Source organism: Tachysurus fulvidraco, chromosome 23, assembly GCF_022655615.1.
Source record: "Tachysurus fulvidraco isolate hzauxx_2018 chromosome 23, HZAU_PFXX_2.0, whole genome shotgun sequence".
Lineage (NCBI taxonomy): Eukaryota > Metazoa > Chordata > Actinopteri > Siluriformes > Bagridae > Tachysurus > Tachysurus fulvidraco.
The window spans coordinates 20,765,898-20,783,397 of record NC_062540.1 but is presented as its reverse complement, the minus strand read 5'-3'; the positions used below and the strand labels follow the sequence as shown (position 1 = coordinate 20,783,397).

The window sequence follows — 17,500 nt, the reverse complement described above, 5'->3', positions numbered from 1 at the left end:
AAGCTACAAACAATCTCAGAACAAGAACCTGGGAAAGTGGACGAGTGAGCGAGTAGAGCTCAGCGGCGCTAAGATCAGTACGGGCCCCTGCGCTCCAGCGCTGGCACTGCACTGCCTCGCTGGGTAAGAGACTGTGATGTCAGCCATTTTAGGTTGGACAGCGCAGCGCATGGTGTGCCGCCATTTTTCCCCTCCCCTCATCCTCCTTTCTCTCTCTCTCTCTCTCTCTCTCTTTTTTTTTTCCTTCTTCCAATCCTGAGGTTTAACACCGTAGATGCTGGGAAGAGCAGATTCTCAGCCTGGGCAGCAGCTTGAAAATCGTGATCCGGCGTTAATCAGGACCTTTGAACCGGCCGGTCGTGACGTTGCTGACGCTCTTCTGGGTGCTTTTACACCAGTGTGCTCACTCATTGAAAAGCAAATGAAGCCATCAATGAGAGACTTCTGCCGCTCACTGAAACGGGCCGTCCCCCCCCCCCCCCCAAAGAGTGATACAAATAAAGGAAATTGATTTAATTTTTCCCTCAGTTTGACCTTCATGCTTAGAACCATGAAATGAGATGGCACGAGGTGAGACGGTCTCGATCAGGGCGTCCTTCACCACTCGCTTCTCAGGCAAACACAGCCACACCTCGGAGACATGGACACCACGCTGTAATAGGAGCAGGGACTGGACTCTCCGCTCACAGGAGCGTGAGGAAAAAACAAACCAGCCAGGAGAGAGTGTGTGTGTGTGAGTGTGTGTGTGAGTGTGTGTGTGAGTGTGTGTGTGAGTGAGTGTGTGTGAGTGAGTGTGTGTGAGTGAGTGTGTGTGAGTGAGTGTGTGTGAGTGAGTGTGTGTGAGTGAGTGTGTGTGAGTGTGTGTGTGAGTGTGTGTGTGAGTGTGTATGTGAGTGTGAGTGTGTGTGTGTGTGTGTCTGTGTGTGAGTGTGTGTGTGTGTGGGGAAATGGGAGAGGGAGAGTCTGGGGGGTTGAGGGTGGCCCGTTGCCATAGGGACAGTAACACACCAGTGGTGTAGTCGACCTGTCTCCCTGCAGACTGGGCCGAACTTGTCGAGGAGAGAGCGAAAGTGGGGGAAGGGAACGAGTCTTTTTTTTTTTTTTGGAGGGGGAGTGCGTCTTCACGAAACGAACACACACTGTTGGACAACCTCAAACCTCTCTATCTCTCTATCTATCTCTCTATCTCTCTATCTATCTCTCTATCTATCTATCCATCCATCCATCCATCCATCTGCACTGTAGCTCCCTGATGAACACTTTCTAAAATAGATCAGCGGGGTTACGGAGGGGACGGTGTCACGTGGCTCGCGACAGCAAAGAGCTTCGGAGATGTGCGAGACGTGACGGGGCCTATTTGGGGACACGAAACAGACGACGTAGCTACAGCCAGAGAGGAGAAAGAGAAAGAATTAGAGAAATCGTAACTCTGGGTTTTTACTCAGAGATACTGTAGCTGGTGTGTCTGGGGTGGTGGAGGGGGGACATGGCGTGTAATAATATATATTTATATAGCTATAGATATATGATGTGTATAATTAGTTAACGTTCTCTTGTCGTCCACAGTGAGAAAGTGTTGTGGAGAAAAATGACCAGATTTACACGCACAGTCAGATCGATGCTTAACCACAGACTCGAGCTACAGAGTTCCAGCTTCTCGGCTTCAGTTAGAACTCGGACGCGAGCCGCGCCGATGTGATTTTAAGCTAAATCTTTATAGTTTAGTTGCATTTTTGATCAGAGATGAGATTTCGGTGACGACGTACTGAACGATCCTGCCGTTGTTTCCCTGTTGGTTTCGTGCCACGTTTAAAAGGGGGCACGCAGACTTCGGGTTTTCTGCTCAGATCCACATCCAGAATTTCCACAACCTTCGCTCGATATTCGTACCTGTGAGATCGTCTACGGTCGAGCCGACAAACAGGCAGGTTTGGCTGATCGGACCGAGGCGGAACATTCCAGAGGCTCCGCGCTGTGCCAGAGAGGAGGAGGAGGTGTAGAAAGGGGGGAGAAGAAAGAGGGAGGGAGTGACACAGACACGAGAGAGAGAGAGAGAACGACCGTGGGATTGTTTAACAGGCTGGGTGGGTGTGGTGGGAAGGGGGTGGATGCATCAGGGCTGAAAATTCCTTACAGAAACACCTCAGCGCTTCCTCTGCCCGGTGACGGTTAACAACCCCCGCCAACACACACACACACACACACACACGCACACTCCGCTTCACCCCGGCCCAAGCCGATCTGCCCAACCCCCACTTCTCCTCACTCCCTCTTTCCTCCTCCCTCAGGGCTCTACCCACGTGATCGACGGTAGGCTCTGCCCATTCCGCAACCCCCTTTTGTGTGGGTCATGTGACCTTGCAGGCTTGGCGAGGCCGTGCCCCGTCATGCAGAACTGAGTGGCAGCGAGGCCCAAACCAGAGGGCATTTCCATCTCCTGGGCTCTAAAGACGATTGGAAGAAAAAAACTTGTCTGGTTCTGTGGTAACGGATCCTGTCTCCCTTCGCTCGTTTCTTAAGCCGCCGGGGTTGTAACCCGATCGAAAGAGGATAAGAAGAACTCATGGGCAAAGGACAAAAATACACCGCCGGCTTCTTCTCCAGGCTTTGATATATCTCTGTGTGGTCACGTGATCTGAGATCCGTTTCCGATGAAAATGTCACACGTTTGAGTGGATGGCGTGACGTTATCATGCGTTACAGGAATACTCCAGCATCCTCACCATCTCTCCGACACCACTGTAGTGATGCCTGGAAGATCTATTAGCATAAATTAATCCCGTACAAACTGCTCGAACAGAAAGAAGGAAAAACTTGATCAATGGCTTGTGATTATGGGCTTAGGGCAGATGTTGAATTCGGTCAATAACGGTTTTTTAAAATGCGTTCCTGAACACGGTGATGATTTGCTAACCGTGATGTTTCTACTGAATCTTTCTTGGAACATAAAACGCTACATAAAAGTAGTTCCAGTTGCTTTTCACTTTCCTGATTTTGTTGTATCCATGCGCCGTGAGAACTACGTGTGCGTCTTGCTCCAAAGTTCCAACAAAAGTTTCTACACATTTAAGTGAAGCATCGGTTATAAAAAAAAAAGTGCTCGTGTTTGTTGTGTGTGTTGGTTATTTCTTTAGTCAGAAAAAAGGTTTCTTCTCAGATTGCGCTAATAACGTTGGAGATTCCGTTAAAGCTCTACGTGAACAAGCGAGGAATTACACAGCGAGAACCTACACTTCCTTCATCTGGCCAACAAATCAGCGTGGAATGATGGCTACGCACTCAGGCAGAAAGCAGCCACAACTCGTACCGTATGTTTGGCGCAAACTTTAAATTCCACACATTTAGTTGTTCGGTTTGGGTCGTGTTTTTTTTTAGCCAGATTTTAAACGCTGTTAAACAACAGAGCCACTTTTACACCGTTCACTTTACCACAGCGCTTCGAACCTCGACCGTGATTCTTTCTGCTATTCACACGTAAACGTTCGTTTTATCGAATCGAAGGAATCGAATTAACATCGCTAACGGGCTAATAACGTATGAGCTAATATGACATATTTCTTGCTAAATTTTTTTTTTTTTGGAAATGTTGGGAACAAAAAATATTCTAAGCTGTTCTAATAAGATCCGACCAGTTAATAACATCGTATCGTAATATTTATGGCACTCAAACCGACCGCTATTAAATTTCACCTGGAAACAAAGACAGTTGATTTAAAGTGCCTGTGAGCCGTGATTTGTTTCCTTTAGCAGGAAGCAGGAAGTCAGAACGCTGGCGTGTTGAAGCGTGACTGATTTACTCAACAACCAATAGCTTTCAAAATACTTCTTAGAATTATAAGATTAACACACAAATGTTTTTTTTTCTGCATCAATTTTATAAGACTGAAGAACAAAAACCTCTGAAACGTGTCACACATTTGTTTCTGCTTTGACTTTATAAGACAGTCAAAGGGGACAGTCTTCAGTCAGAGGGGAAAAAGAACAAACATCCTTTACCTGATCACGTGACCCTGATGTCAGTTATCTGTATGCAAAAAACTAACGTCTTCATTATAAAGTAGTTTTGCATTCCTGTATCCACGAGCGTATAAAAGCACAGCGGCGGACGTGCCGCGTTGAGTATTTTTACTCAAGAAGATGGATTGATTGTTGAGACCTTCATTGCATCTTAATCACAATTAGAAACACAAATTCCTATTCCAGATAGTTAGCGATCAAACGTTTCAGTACATAAACAGCTGGTGTTAACAGACTACATTGTACTTTGGGTACGAATTATGAGCTTGTCATGAACTGGTTCTTTATGGTCATTAATCTACTCTACATTTACAGCAAGTCTTATCTACAGCGACATACATTTTTATCTCATATACAACTGAGCAATTAAGGGTTAAGGGCCTTACTCAGGGGCCCAGCAGTGGTAGCTTGCTGTATCTGAGATTTGAACTCGCAACCTTCTGATCCGTAATCCGACGCCTTAGCCACCGATCTACCCACGAATTTCAGATTCTTTGCCAACGTTATTAACCTGAATCTGCATCAGCATCAGCATTCGACTCCCACTTTATCTCCTGATTGTTTCAAATCTGTACCAGAAACCATGTTTTCTCACCAGACTGTTTTGTTATTCTGCTGTGTCATGAACCGTGAACAAACACCAAGGTTCATACAGCTATTATACCTTCATTTAACGGGTTATTAAATGGGTCGTGGGGGACACGGTGGCTTAGTGGTTAGCACGTTTGCCTCAGACCTGCAGGGTTGGGGGTTTGATTCCCGCCTCCACCTTGTGTGTGTGGAGTTTGTATGTTCTCCCTGTGCCTCGGGGGTTTCCTCCGAGTACTCCGGTTTCCTCCCCCGGTCCAAAGACATGCATGGTAGGTTGATTGGCATCTCTGGAAAATTGCCCGTAGTGTGTGTGTGAATGAGAGTGTGTTTGTGCCCTGTGATGGGTTGGCACTCCGTCCAGGGTGTATCCTGCCTCGATGCCCGATGACGCCTGAGATAGGCACAGGCTCCCCGTGACCCGAGAAGTTCGGATAAGCGGTAGAAAATGAATGAATGAATAAAAGGGTCATCCTGTCCGAATAAATTTTTTTTAGCTCTCGCTCAGATTACTAAGGGATTAACAGGCTGCGTGTAAAAGTGGATACTGTCGTCTTAACGTCTTTATACTTATAGTTTTCGCGCTTCATCCGTCAGCCTCTAGTTTTTCAGAAACCATACGTATTATTTAGCCTTCATTGTTGTGCACTTTCTGTAACTTCCTTTACTCCAAATATCTAAACTGGATTGTAACCGTCAAGGCTAAACAAGATTAAAGAACTTGGACTGAATTAAAAAGGGAGAACATTTTGTTTGAATTGCTTTTAATTAGATGGCTGAAAGAGAAAAAAGAAATGAAGCAACGGTTCAATGCAGGAATGTCCTTTCAGCTTATTTTTATACTCAAATTAGTCAAGTACGATCCTTTCAGGCTTTGTGCCGGAGTGATTAGCGAGATGCAGTCTGTTTTTTTGGTCCTCGTTTTGTATCGGGAAAGCGGTAACAATGAGAGAGGAGGAGGAGGAGGGAACTGGCAGGTTGCAAGCACTTGAAAAACTCAACAAGAGGCCATAAAAAGGTTCTTTGAAATTCTGGCAGACGTAAAAGTAACCCTTGACTGCTTTCTAGCCTGAATAGCATGACACTGCAATCTATACAGTCTTTATATCTGTCTTCAGGGCTGGACTTACATCGTGGAAATTGTGGCGCACTGTTGCAATATTTTAAGGCACGTTACACATAAAGCCTGATGTATATCCAATTCCTGGGTTTATATGGTTTCATCTAAGAGACTTTTTACCAGTAGCATCACTGGGGTTATAAAAAGGAAGTGATTCTCTTGTTTCCATCCATTTGACTTTGGACATTTACCCCCGGGTGTGTGTTCACGGTGTGTGTGTGTGCGCACTTTTTATGGGTTAAGCGCAGAGAACGAATTCTGAGTATGGGTCACCATAGTTAGCCGTATGTCACGTCACTTTACTTTGGTATTGAAGACATGGCTAACTGTATTACCATTATGTCATGACGTGAGAAATTCCCCAGAGGTTCCTTACACACAGCCTGGTTTTGGTATCTACCCTGCAGTGTTATTTATTTATTTATTGATTTAATATTCTTTGTCTTCCCTAATTTCTGAATGAACAATTATCAGATATTATATTGATTTAGAACCTCATTTGATTGTGTCAGTAGAAAATGTAAAAATATCTGATCTGAGCAGTTTACTATCGATATCCGAGTTGTCAGCAGCCATCTTCATTGCACACCTTTCGATTACACTCATCACTGAGACCTTTACTTATCGATGCTTTTTCCTCTTTACAGGCGAGTTTTGTGATGCCTTAAATAAGATCCTGACGCGCCCATAAAAGAGGAGTACTCGCCGTGGGCTGACGGTCATGTTCTACACCAGCCTCCTCTCCATGGACAGTTTATAAAGTGGACTCTTAGTCATATAGAGGCATTTTGGTAGCACAACCATATCAAGAACCATGGCTAGTAAGAGAAAGTCTACGATTCCCTGTATGATTCCTGTAAAAACAATGCATCTTCAGGATGATCTTGAGCAGGGTAGGCTCTCTCCGTCTGCCAAGGAAAGTGGTTTCTCTCAAAAAGTAGAGGCAAGTGAAAAAGCCTTCCATAGTTTGTGTGAATCGTCAGGGCAGGATGCAAGTATGGCCCAAAAAGATAATGGCACTTACACCTGCAGACTGTGTAATTTTGAAACCCATGACCTGAACCTCTTCCTCGATCACGTCTACAGCGGACATCCGGAGTTCCGCACCGACCCTTGCTTTTTTTGTGTGGACTGTGGGGTGAGTGCAGCAAAATTCGAAGGTCTCGCCTTGCACAATGCCCGGGTGCACCCAAGCACCGTCACCACTACACTACAGCTGAAGAGGAAGGATAGGAAAGTGACTGTGGAGCAGAGCATAATCGCTGGTCCTGGTGAAAGCACTAGCTTTAAGGAATCTGAGATCTCCATCACAAAGACACCTATTATGAAAATGCTTAAGGGGAAATCTGAGTCTAAGAGGATCGTGGTATCTCATCCTGCCGCAGATGAATCCACGACAGTGAAACAAGCAGAGACGGCTGATTGTCCAACCGTTACGGTCACTCACGTTCCTACAATCGTACACAATGGTGCTGCCAGCAAAGTCACTTTGCCATCAGCAATACAGATAGTCAATGGTTCCGGAGCTCTTCCTATACTTAAGACGGCCATCACACAAGTTGTGTCTGTAGTACAGAACAGAACCGTCAACCAGCAGTCATCTTCGGCTTCTCTATCCACTTCTTCATCCTCTTCGACTTCTTCCTCCAAAAACCTACCAAAGGTGATGATTCCTCTGAGCAGCATTCCCACCTACAATGCATCCATGGACAACAGCAGCTTCCTGAAAACGTCTTTCAGCAAGTTTCCATACCCAACTAAAGCAGAGCTGTGCTATCTCACCGTAGTTACCAAGTATCCAGAGGAGCAGATCAAAATCTGGTTTACAGCACAGAGGCTTAAGCAAGGAATTAGCTGGTCACCAGAGGAGATAGAGGATGCCCGCCGAAAGATGTTCAACACAATTATACAGACAGCACCACCTGCTGGACATCAGCAGCGTCAGGCTCAGCATAGTACCTCTCAGCAAACCATTACAGTTCTACCAGCTTCTCTGGGTAGTTCCAGCATCCCTCACATTTTACAAGGCAGCCTAGTTAGCCAAGGAGGTGTGATCGTTACACAGCCCATGATCTCTAATGGGATACAGGTCAGCAGTGCCCCTGTTGCCCTGGCTGTAACACCCAAGCCACAGGCCGCTGCAAAGCCCATGATGCAGGCAAAGCCTGTTGCTGCCCTAGTGGCTGATAAGGGCCTTAACATGGTGGTGGGTAGTGTTGGAAGCAGCAATAGTGGAAATATCACCATCAGTAGTAGCAGCAGCACTGGAGGCAGTGGTACCAGCAGCACAAACAGTATTATTAGTAGTGTTAGCACAAACAGCAGTAGTGCAACTAATCACACCAGCGTGATTAGCATGGGTGTCAGCAGCAATGGCAAAATGAAAAGCAGCAGCAGCAATAGTAAAGTCAGCACATCTAGCACTAATGGCAGAAGCAGTACACCTAACAACAACAGCAAAATGGTTAATGAGAACAAAAACGGCACTAATGTCAAGAATACTGTAGCAAAAAGCGCTGACATTAAAGACAACACTGATACTAAAGGAAACACTAATGAAAACAAGAGCAGCCGAAGCAATAGCCCCAGCAATGCAGCCAGCCCCAGTCCTACTCCCACAATCACCAGTGACAGCACCCCGACTAAGTCAGAATCACCATCACCAGCATCTGCTAACTCTCGCACTCTCCCTTCCGCTAGCTTTCTGGATCCCAGCTTTTATAAAGGCAAAAAGTCCCAGGAACAGCTGTCTGCCTTAAAGGAGAGCTTCCTCATTAGTCAGTTTCCCAGTCAAGAGGAGGTAGACAGGCTCATAAGTCTGACTGGCCTGACAGTTCGTGAAGTACGGAAGTGGTTCAGCGATCGTCGCTACCACTTTCGCAATCACAAGGGCTCAAAATCAAGCACCGGTGGCCAAACTTCAACAGCCACTAGTTCTTCTGCCTCCAGTGCCTCTTGCGACAATGCAGACTACGCTGCATCATCAGAAAGGCCACGAACTCCTCAACAGGTACCTCTGAGTCCTTCACGTCAACAGCAGACGACACCACCGACACCTACCCGACGTCATCCTCGACCCCCATCCCCAGACTTCACAGCAATACGGTACAAAGAAAGGGAGCCCCACCAGGTCCGTGCCCTAGAGGCAAGTTTTGCCCAGGATTCTGAGCCATCTGAGGAAGAGGTGGACAGATTACGGGCAGAAACCAAGATGACTCGACGCGAGATCCACGGCTGGTTTGCCGAGCGGCGGAAGAGAGTGGCAGCTGAAAAGAAAAAGGAGGAGTTAGAACGTGCAGAAAGGGAGGAAGAAGAGGATGAGGAAGAAGGGGTGGGTGAAAAGGATAAAAATAAGTCAGCAGAAGAAAAACAGGATGAGGAGGAATCCTCAGAATCAAACCAGCAGGTCAAGGAGGATGCATTTGGATCTGCACCAAAGGTTAACCCAATAAAAATCAATCTGAAAATGCTAAAAGTCACAGAAGCCAACGGAAAAGGTGAAATGGAAGGAAGTCCACAACCAGAGGCACCTAAAGTGCCTTCTCCTGTCCCCCAGACACCTACCCCACCACCGCCACCACCGCCCTCCCAATCATCAAATCGAGGAAAGAAGACACCAGAGCAGCTCCATCTACTTAAACAAGCCTTTGCTCGCACCCACTGGCCCAGCAGCCCTCAGTATAATGAGCTAATCGCTAAAACTGGACTGCCCCGCCCAGAGGTGGTGCGCTGGTTCGGCGACTGTCGCTATGTCCTAAAGAACGGCCAGCTCAAGTGGCTCGAGAGCTATCAGTCGATTGTAGAAGAGGAGGACCTCCAGAAAGGCAACATTACTGTCCTTCAGAACCATTTAAATGCTTTTGGAAATCTGGAAGAGAACCAGCTGGAGGAGCTGGCCAAGTCCAGTGGGTTGAGCGAGGAACTGGTCAGAAAATGGTTCGCAAAACAAACAAAAGCACACCCACTGTCCGAGGACAGGAAGTCTGAGGAAATGGAACCTTCACCCAGCACAACCAAAGGCAAACCTGCCTTAAAATCACTTCAATGGGACGAAGGAGACATGAAAGGGGAACCGATGGAGCTGACGGTGACAGACCTCAGTAACGATCAGACCACTAAGAAACCAACTGGAGAAGACATCTCTACCAGCGATGAGCCAGGTGAGCAGGGGTTGTTAAGATTTTATGAGTGAACGCTAAATAACGTATAAATTTATAATCAATAAATATTTACCTAACTTCAGGTTCATTCAACCATAACAGTCAATAATAATGTAGCATCATGGGGAAGTTCACAGAATGTTCTTGACACTACTCTTCTGTATGTTGCTCTGGATAAGCAATTTAACATCAGTTCTAGGTTTTGGATACAAATTTAGTATTTATATGATTTGAAGTATAATAAAAAATAAACTTTTATCATCTCAGGGAGTTGCCACTGCTGCCTCAGGCTTTGCTTATTAGGGAGAAACGATAAGAGAATAAATAGTAACTTCATTTAAAATTTCCGTAGAGCTGCTTTGAGACATCGTCCGTTGTTAAGAGCTATACAAATAAATCGGGTTAAAATTGAATCGAATCAAATCGAGGTTTACGTTAATTAGCCTTCACGTGTAGAAATCTACACCCATGCACAAGCACTAACGTTACAACACTTAAAACGGGTGAATTTCCTTATTTCCGTAAGACGTTAGTAGAATTTATTTTAAAAATAAAAATGCATTTTAATAGCAGATAGTAAACCAATACATCATAATGCACATCGTAGCAGAGAAATGAGAGAATGTTTTCTTTCCCTCCGTAGATTAGCTAACAGACGGATTTCGCATTTTAAAGATAATCGCGTTACTGTTTAATTCCTGTGCTACAAGACTCGCAGACTCTGTGACCTGCCTCTTTAATAGATTATAAAATGTCGTATAAATAACGAATGTATTTAATGCAGATGTTGGAGGTTTGTGAACAAAACCGTATCTCAGGATGCAGGTTCTGTCAGGTCTGTATTTATAATGTCGATCCTTTACCAACGAACACCTTGTGCGATTGTTTTTCAGATTGTGACGACTGATTCGGCAGCGTATGGGACCAGAAGAGTGTGTGTGTGTGAGAGAGAGACATGTCTCACTGTAGGATGTCCACCACAGGAGGCCTTTTACTGGAGATTTGTGAAGAATCCAGAACTCCGCATCCTTCTGTTTTTTTTTTTTTTTTTAAAAACCCAACAAAATGTCTCAGAACAGTTTCTTTTTATTGTTACGCCCCATTTTTAAGGGCCAGAGGAACATCGAAGCTCAGAGTAGGACAGACGGCGAGACACGTACGTGACAGGACGATACGCGGAAGTCGTCCAGGAATCCTGTAGGTTTGAGGTACATGAGAAGATTCATACTGCACAGCTCTCAGTGAGCGCTTTTTAAAAGGAAAAAAAAAAAACAAATAACGTAGGAGTCGTCAATCCCGTGTCCTGTAGTTCGAGCATCACGTCGCCTTCGTGTACATTTCTCCTGACAGCAGTAAAACAAAAAAAATAATAAATCCATGTTTGTTTAAAGTGTTGTTATGAATACTCTTTAGGATTGTTGTATAATTTTTACAGATATTTGCAGAATAAATACATTTAAAAACTGTACATAATTTCTTGGTTTTTTTCCCCCTCTTAATGTTGCATTAAACACAAAAGCCAGCATTGTTGAATACTTTATTTAATTATTTTAATCAGGCTTGAATATGTTCCATATGAAAGGCAAAATTAAAATGTATACCCCTCCCTTCCCCCTTCTCAATATAGCATAGGCACGTTACAGAAAAAGGCTTCGATTCGTAAATAAGAGCATCGTAACAAAATGTCTAAAATGAAGCGTAAATGTCCGTCTGTCGTTAACGTATAAATATGTATATACATGTACACGCTCTCTCACGCGACGGCACGCGGAAGCAGACGTCGGGGGGGGGGGGGCAAGAGGAGATTTACACAGCGCAGATTTTTATCAAAAGAATAAAAAAAAAAAAACGTTGCGGTGGCGAAAGACGAGTCACCGCTTTCTCCTTCAAACTCGTGTGTGAACAAACACTCGGGCAGGAAGTGCACGTTTCTGGTTCCTGTTTCATCTGTACTTGATCAGGCAAGAGTTTGGTAACTCAAAAGCATGGAACCGATGTGAAGTTTTACGTCATTATTATTAGGCACTTCCTGTTTCCTGACGACAGCCCCGCCCCTGCCTGCTTCCTGACCCGTTCTAATTAAGAGGAAAACACAAATAGTGCATCGTTAAAGTGGGTCTAAAGAACAGCTCACGGATGCTACACAGTCTACGCTCCGTTTGGTCCTTGCTTTAAAAACAAACCAAAAAAAATATAAAGGACTCGAACGATATTAGAAGCAGCAAGCGGCGTATTTTGCACTACGTAATCTTTCACGAGCCCGAACAAAAACGCAAAGGACGCGACAAGTCCATGTTTACATTTTAATACGAAATTTTGCCTGCGGACGTCGATTTTAAAGGAGCGGTTTGCTATCGTATCTGATGTATTAGTACTGCCCTTTAGCGCCTGGGAGTCGAATCAAACTTGAAATGACGTCAATACAATTTTCATCCTAAATAGACCAATGAAAATCGGTTGGGAAAAGAAAATGGGGAGGGGCTAATTTCTGGGCCAGAAAAATGTGAACTTTTTAAAGTTTAGAATCAGAGTGGAGTTCATGATTGTTACAGATTTAGAAACTCTCCAGAAGAACGTTTGACACCGTAAAACATACAGAACGGACCGAACGGCGCTTCCCCTTCACTGGAGTAGGAACGGACTCGTGTGAACGCAGAAAACCGAAGGGAAATAAAATACTCTTTAAAAAAAAAAAAAATACACAAGGATTATTTAAAAAAAAAAAGCTGAGATGAACAAACAACCAAAGCGTTTCAAAACGAACCGCGAGCCGTTTCCGACCTAAAACACGGCACCCGTTCCTTCCCTTCTTTGTGTCCTGGTCCCTGGAAAGAACAAAAACGACTCTAACACACACAAATAATAAAGATGATACATAAGCTGATTATAGAAAAGTGAGAATTAAAAAGCCTCCGCCTGGTCCTAGTTTTCTGAAGCCTGCCAGAATCCCAAAAAAAAAAAAAAAAAGGCCGGGGTTTCTTCTTCCTGAGCGCTCTGTTTTACGACTGCTTGGATTTCCGCTCGACTGGGGGAAAAAAAGAAAGAAAAGGACGAAAGAAAAACATGGTGAGGGCGTGCTGGGGGAATGTGGACGCTTCAGTCGGTGGGAGGAAAAGAGCATGAAAAAAAAAAAAAGCCAAGCCCTTGTGTTAGACACGTACGTTAATTAAAAAAAAAAAAAAAGTCACATTATGGAAGTTAAAAATTTGCGTTTAAATAATACAAACACGGGGAGAAAAGCTCTTTGAGAGCAGATCAGCTGCAGCTGTTCTCCGGTACACAGCAGAGCCGGAATAAATATATTTATATATTTATATATAGACCTATACGTTTCTATATACCAGAGAGAGAGAGAGAGAGAGAGAGAGAGAGAAATAAAAGGAAAACAAATGAAAGTAGTTTTAAACACAATCCCGTCCCAGGTGGTGTTGTTTCTTCAGTCTTTCATGCTACTGAACGTCCCGCACATGCACGTGTCGATCAGGCGGTGTCTCGTTACGCCGCATGACCCCGATGCGTCCCTCCCACCGTCTTCCTCTCACACGGTCTTCGGGTGCAGGGAGAGAGACACCGAGAGTGAGACAGGTATAGAGAGAGAGAGAGAGGTGGGAGTTCTGCCTGAAATGTAGGCCAAAAGTGCTGGCGACGACGTTTCCATAGAAACAGGTTTCACAGCAGTCCATGACATCAGCACTTGAGCAGGACCCTGGTGGTGGTGTGTGTGTGTGTGTGTGTGTGCGTGTGTATGTGTGTGTGTATGTATGTGTGTGTGTGTGTGTGTGTGTAGGGTGGTGAGGCTACACGCGATTGTCTCCACCAACTCGGGCTCTTCGCATCAGTCTGTAGGAAGGAGAAACCATCATCATCATCATCATCATCATCCCTGTTAACTTCTATTATATTATTATTTATGTTTTAGTCTCTCTCACTCTGTGTATCTGTCTGTCTCTCTTTACATATGGTTATGTTGTGTTAAGTGAGACACACACAGAGACACACACGCACACACACACAAACCCATACACGCACACACAGTCCCACACACACGCACACACAGTCCAACACACACACACAGAGACACACACACACACAGAGAGACAGAGACACACACACAGAGACACACACACACACACACACACAGAGACACACACACAGACACACACACACACAGAGACACACACACAGAGACACACACACACACAGAGACACACACACACACAGAGACACACACACACACACAGAGACACACACACACACAGAGACACACACACACACAGAGACACACACACACACAGAGACACACACACACACAGAGACACACACACACACAGAGACACACACACACACAGAGACACACACACACACAGAGACACACACACACACAGAGACACACACACACACAGAGACACACACACACACAGAGACACACACACACACACAGAGACACACACACACACACAGAGACACACACACACACACAGAGACACACACACACACAGAGACACACACACACACAGAGACACACACACACACACAGAGACACACACACACACAGAGTCACACAGAGACACACACACACACACAGAGACACACACACACACAGAGTCACACAGAGACACACACACACACAGACACACAGAGACACACACACACACACCTGGACCTGTTCTGAGGGTCTATGTGGTCCAGTAGTGCTTCCTGTGACACTCTGAAGTCGTCGAGCGGTGACTGATATCGAGACTCGAAGGATCCCTCACGTCCCCGATATCCCAAAGCCTGAGCCTGAGCCGGGGACGAGGGGAGAGGAGACATGGAGGACATGGAGGACAAGGAGGACACACTCTCTCCTAAACGCTCCCTCCCTGCTGTCATCACACCCATTGCTCCGAGGAATGGACTCGACATCTCTCCGTTCTCAAGCTGGGGAAAGAGAGAGAGAGAGAGAGAGAGAGAGAGAGAGAGAGAGAGAGAGATGAATAAAGAAAGACAGCATGCAAGAAAGAACAAATATGAATGAAAGTTTATAAAGAGAGGATGGACAAATAGTCTGTATCTAAGTATCTCTATGACTGTCTCACTCTCTGTAATATCTGTCTGTCGCTCTCTCTCATTCTCTACACATCTGTCCATATTCTCTACATATTCATCTCTCTCTATATCTATATATCCATCTGTCTGTCTCTAATTTTCCATGTGCCCGCATATCTGTGTCCATTTGTCTTAACTCTCCGCATACCTGTCTGTCTGTCTGTCCACATATCTGTCTGTCTGTCCACATATCTGTCTGTCTGTCTGTCTGTCTGTCCACATATCTGTCTGTCTGTCTGTCCACATATCTGTCTGTCTGTCTGTCCACATATCTGTCTGTCTGTCTGTCTGTCCACATATCTGTGTCCATTTGTCTTAACTCTCCGCATACCTGTCTGTCTGTCTGCCTGTCCACATATCTGTCTGTCCCTCTCTGACACACACACACACTGATCAATACAGAACACACAAACAGCAGGACAGACATACGTATTCACTGAGAGGAAGACAGATGATAATTATACATCATGACCATTGTGTGTGTTAGCACGTGTGCGTGTGTGTGTGTGTGTGTGTGTGTGTGTGTGTGTGTGTGCACTCACCCTGCCTCTACTGATATCCAAATGGATGAGCAGCGATGCTAACTCCAGATCCTCGTTATAGCTGTTCTTTAGTGGCACAGCCCTGTAACCTACACACACACACACACACACACACACACACACACACACGTTACTGTTTAAACCTTAAGCCTTATTTTAGTTTAGATTTCTATGAACAAAGAGATTAAAGGCTTTTAATAACAAATATGTGAGTTAATTCATACTCATCGATGCAGTAGCAAAACAACAGGTAGCCAATTAACATCAGGAATAAATAAATAAATAAATAAATAAATAAATAAACGTCATTAGAGAACGTCTCTGTTTAATTCCTTGACGTAAGATGACTGATATTTTCTTGTTTGATTCCCACCTGTTTTGAGGCAGTTGATGGGGAAGGTGGCCTGAGCGAGGAAGTTCTGGTCGTTGAACATGTCGATCTCGTAGACGACGAAGCGCAGGAAGGTGAAGGTGGGATTATACACGGTGAAGCGGAACGGCTTGTGTGGCCACGTGGGGTTCAGACCGTTATCGGCTGTGTGGGGAGAGAGAGGAGGACGTGAGACCAATCAAAAAGGTAACGAGAAACACCCCAACACACACGCGGCGCACACACACACACACGCTCGCACACGCTCACACACACACACACGCAAGTTCCACTCCTCACCTTCAGAGTCAGTCTTCTGCTTGGTGCAGTCGTATTCGGCTCCACAAACCTCAATCTCGATCAGTGGACATACGATGCCTCGCCCGTGCTTAGGTAAGTGTCGCGCACCCAACACCTATAACACACAGGTACACACACACACACACAGGTATACACACACACACACACACACACAGGTACACGTACACACAGGTACACGTACACACACACACACACACACACACACACAGGTACACGTACACGTACACACACACACACACACAGGTACACGTACACGTACACACACACACACACACACACACACACACACAGGTACACGTACACACACACACACAGGTACACACACACACACACACACAGGTACACACACACACACACACACACACACAGGTACACACACACACACACACACACACACACACACACACACACACACACACAGGTACACACACACACACACACACACAGGTACACACACAGGTACACAGGTACACACACACACACACACACACACACACACACACACAGGTACACGTACACACACACACACACAGGTACACGTACACACACACGGTACACACACACACAGGTACACGTACACACACACGGTACACACACACACACACACAGGTACACACACACACACACACACACACACACAGGTACACACACACACACAGGTACACACACACACACAGGTACACACACACACACAGGTACACACACACACACACACACACACACACACACACACACACACACACACACACGTACACAGACACACACAAACACAGGTACACACACACACACACACAGGTACACACACACACACACACACAGGTACACACACACACACACACACACACACAGGTACACACACACACACACACACAGGTACACACACACACACACACACAGGTACACACACAGGTATACACACACACACACACACACACACACACACACACACACACACACACACACACACACAGGTACACACACACACACACACACACAGGTACACACACACACACACACAGGTACACACACACACACACAGGAACAAACACACACACACAGTAACAAACACACACACACACACACACACACACACACACACAGGTACAACACACACCACCACACACACACACAGGTACACCACACACACACACACACACAGGTACACACACACAACACACCAAGGTACACACACACACACACACACACACACACAGGTACACACACACACACAGGTACACACACACACACACACACAAACATGTACCCACACAACACACACACACAGGTACACACA

General features: G+C 45.5%; 2 protein-coding genes across 4 annotated transcripts in view; one reads left to right on the top strand and one right to left on the bottom strand.

The window, feature by feature from the left end:
• The window catches only part of zhx3b (zinc fingers and homeoboxes 3b), a 13,164-nt gene extending 2,211 nt beyond the window's left edge, over positions 1–10,953 (top strand). The window contains exons 2-3 of the mRNA XM_027160716.2: positions 6,373–9,885; positions 10,779–10,953. Of these exons, the coding sequence (XP_027016517.1) occupies positions 6,540–9,885; positions 10,779–10,792 (3,360 nt within the window). The 5' untranslated portion in view covers positions 6,373–6,539 and the 3' untranslated portion in view covers positions 10,793–10,953. The remainder of the gene's footprint in view (positions 1–6,372; positions 9,886–10,778) is intronic.
• A 455-nt stretch (positions 10,954–11,408) lies between these two features.
• The window catches only part of plcg1 (phospholipase C, gamma 1), a 52,869-nt gene continuing 46,777 nt past the window's right edge, over positions 11,409–17,500 (bottom strand). For 2 of the 3 annotated variants that reach the window (XM_047807184.1, XM_047807185.1), the window contains exons 29-33: positions 16,186–16,300; positions 15,889–16,050; positions 15,516–15,604; positions 14,543–14,805; positions 11,409–13,725 (exon numbers count right to left, since the gene is read on the bottom strand). In XM_047807184.1, the coding sequence (XP_047663140.1) occupies positions 13,683–13,725; positions 14,543–14,805; positions 15,516–15,604; positions 15,889–16,050; positions 16,186–16,300 (672 nt within the window). In that variant the 3' untranslated portion in view covers positions 11,409–13,682. The remainder of the gene's footprint in view (positions 13,726–14,542; positions 14,806–15,515; positions 15,605–15,888; positions 16,051–16,185; positions 16,301–17,500) is intronic. The other variant, XM_047807186.1, reaches the window with a different exon arrangement.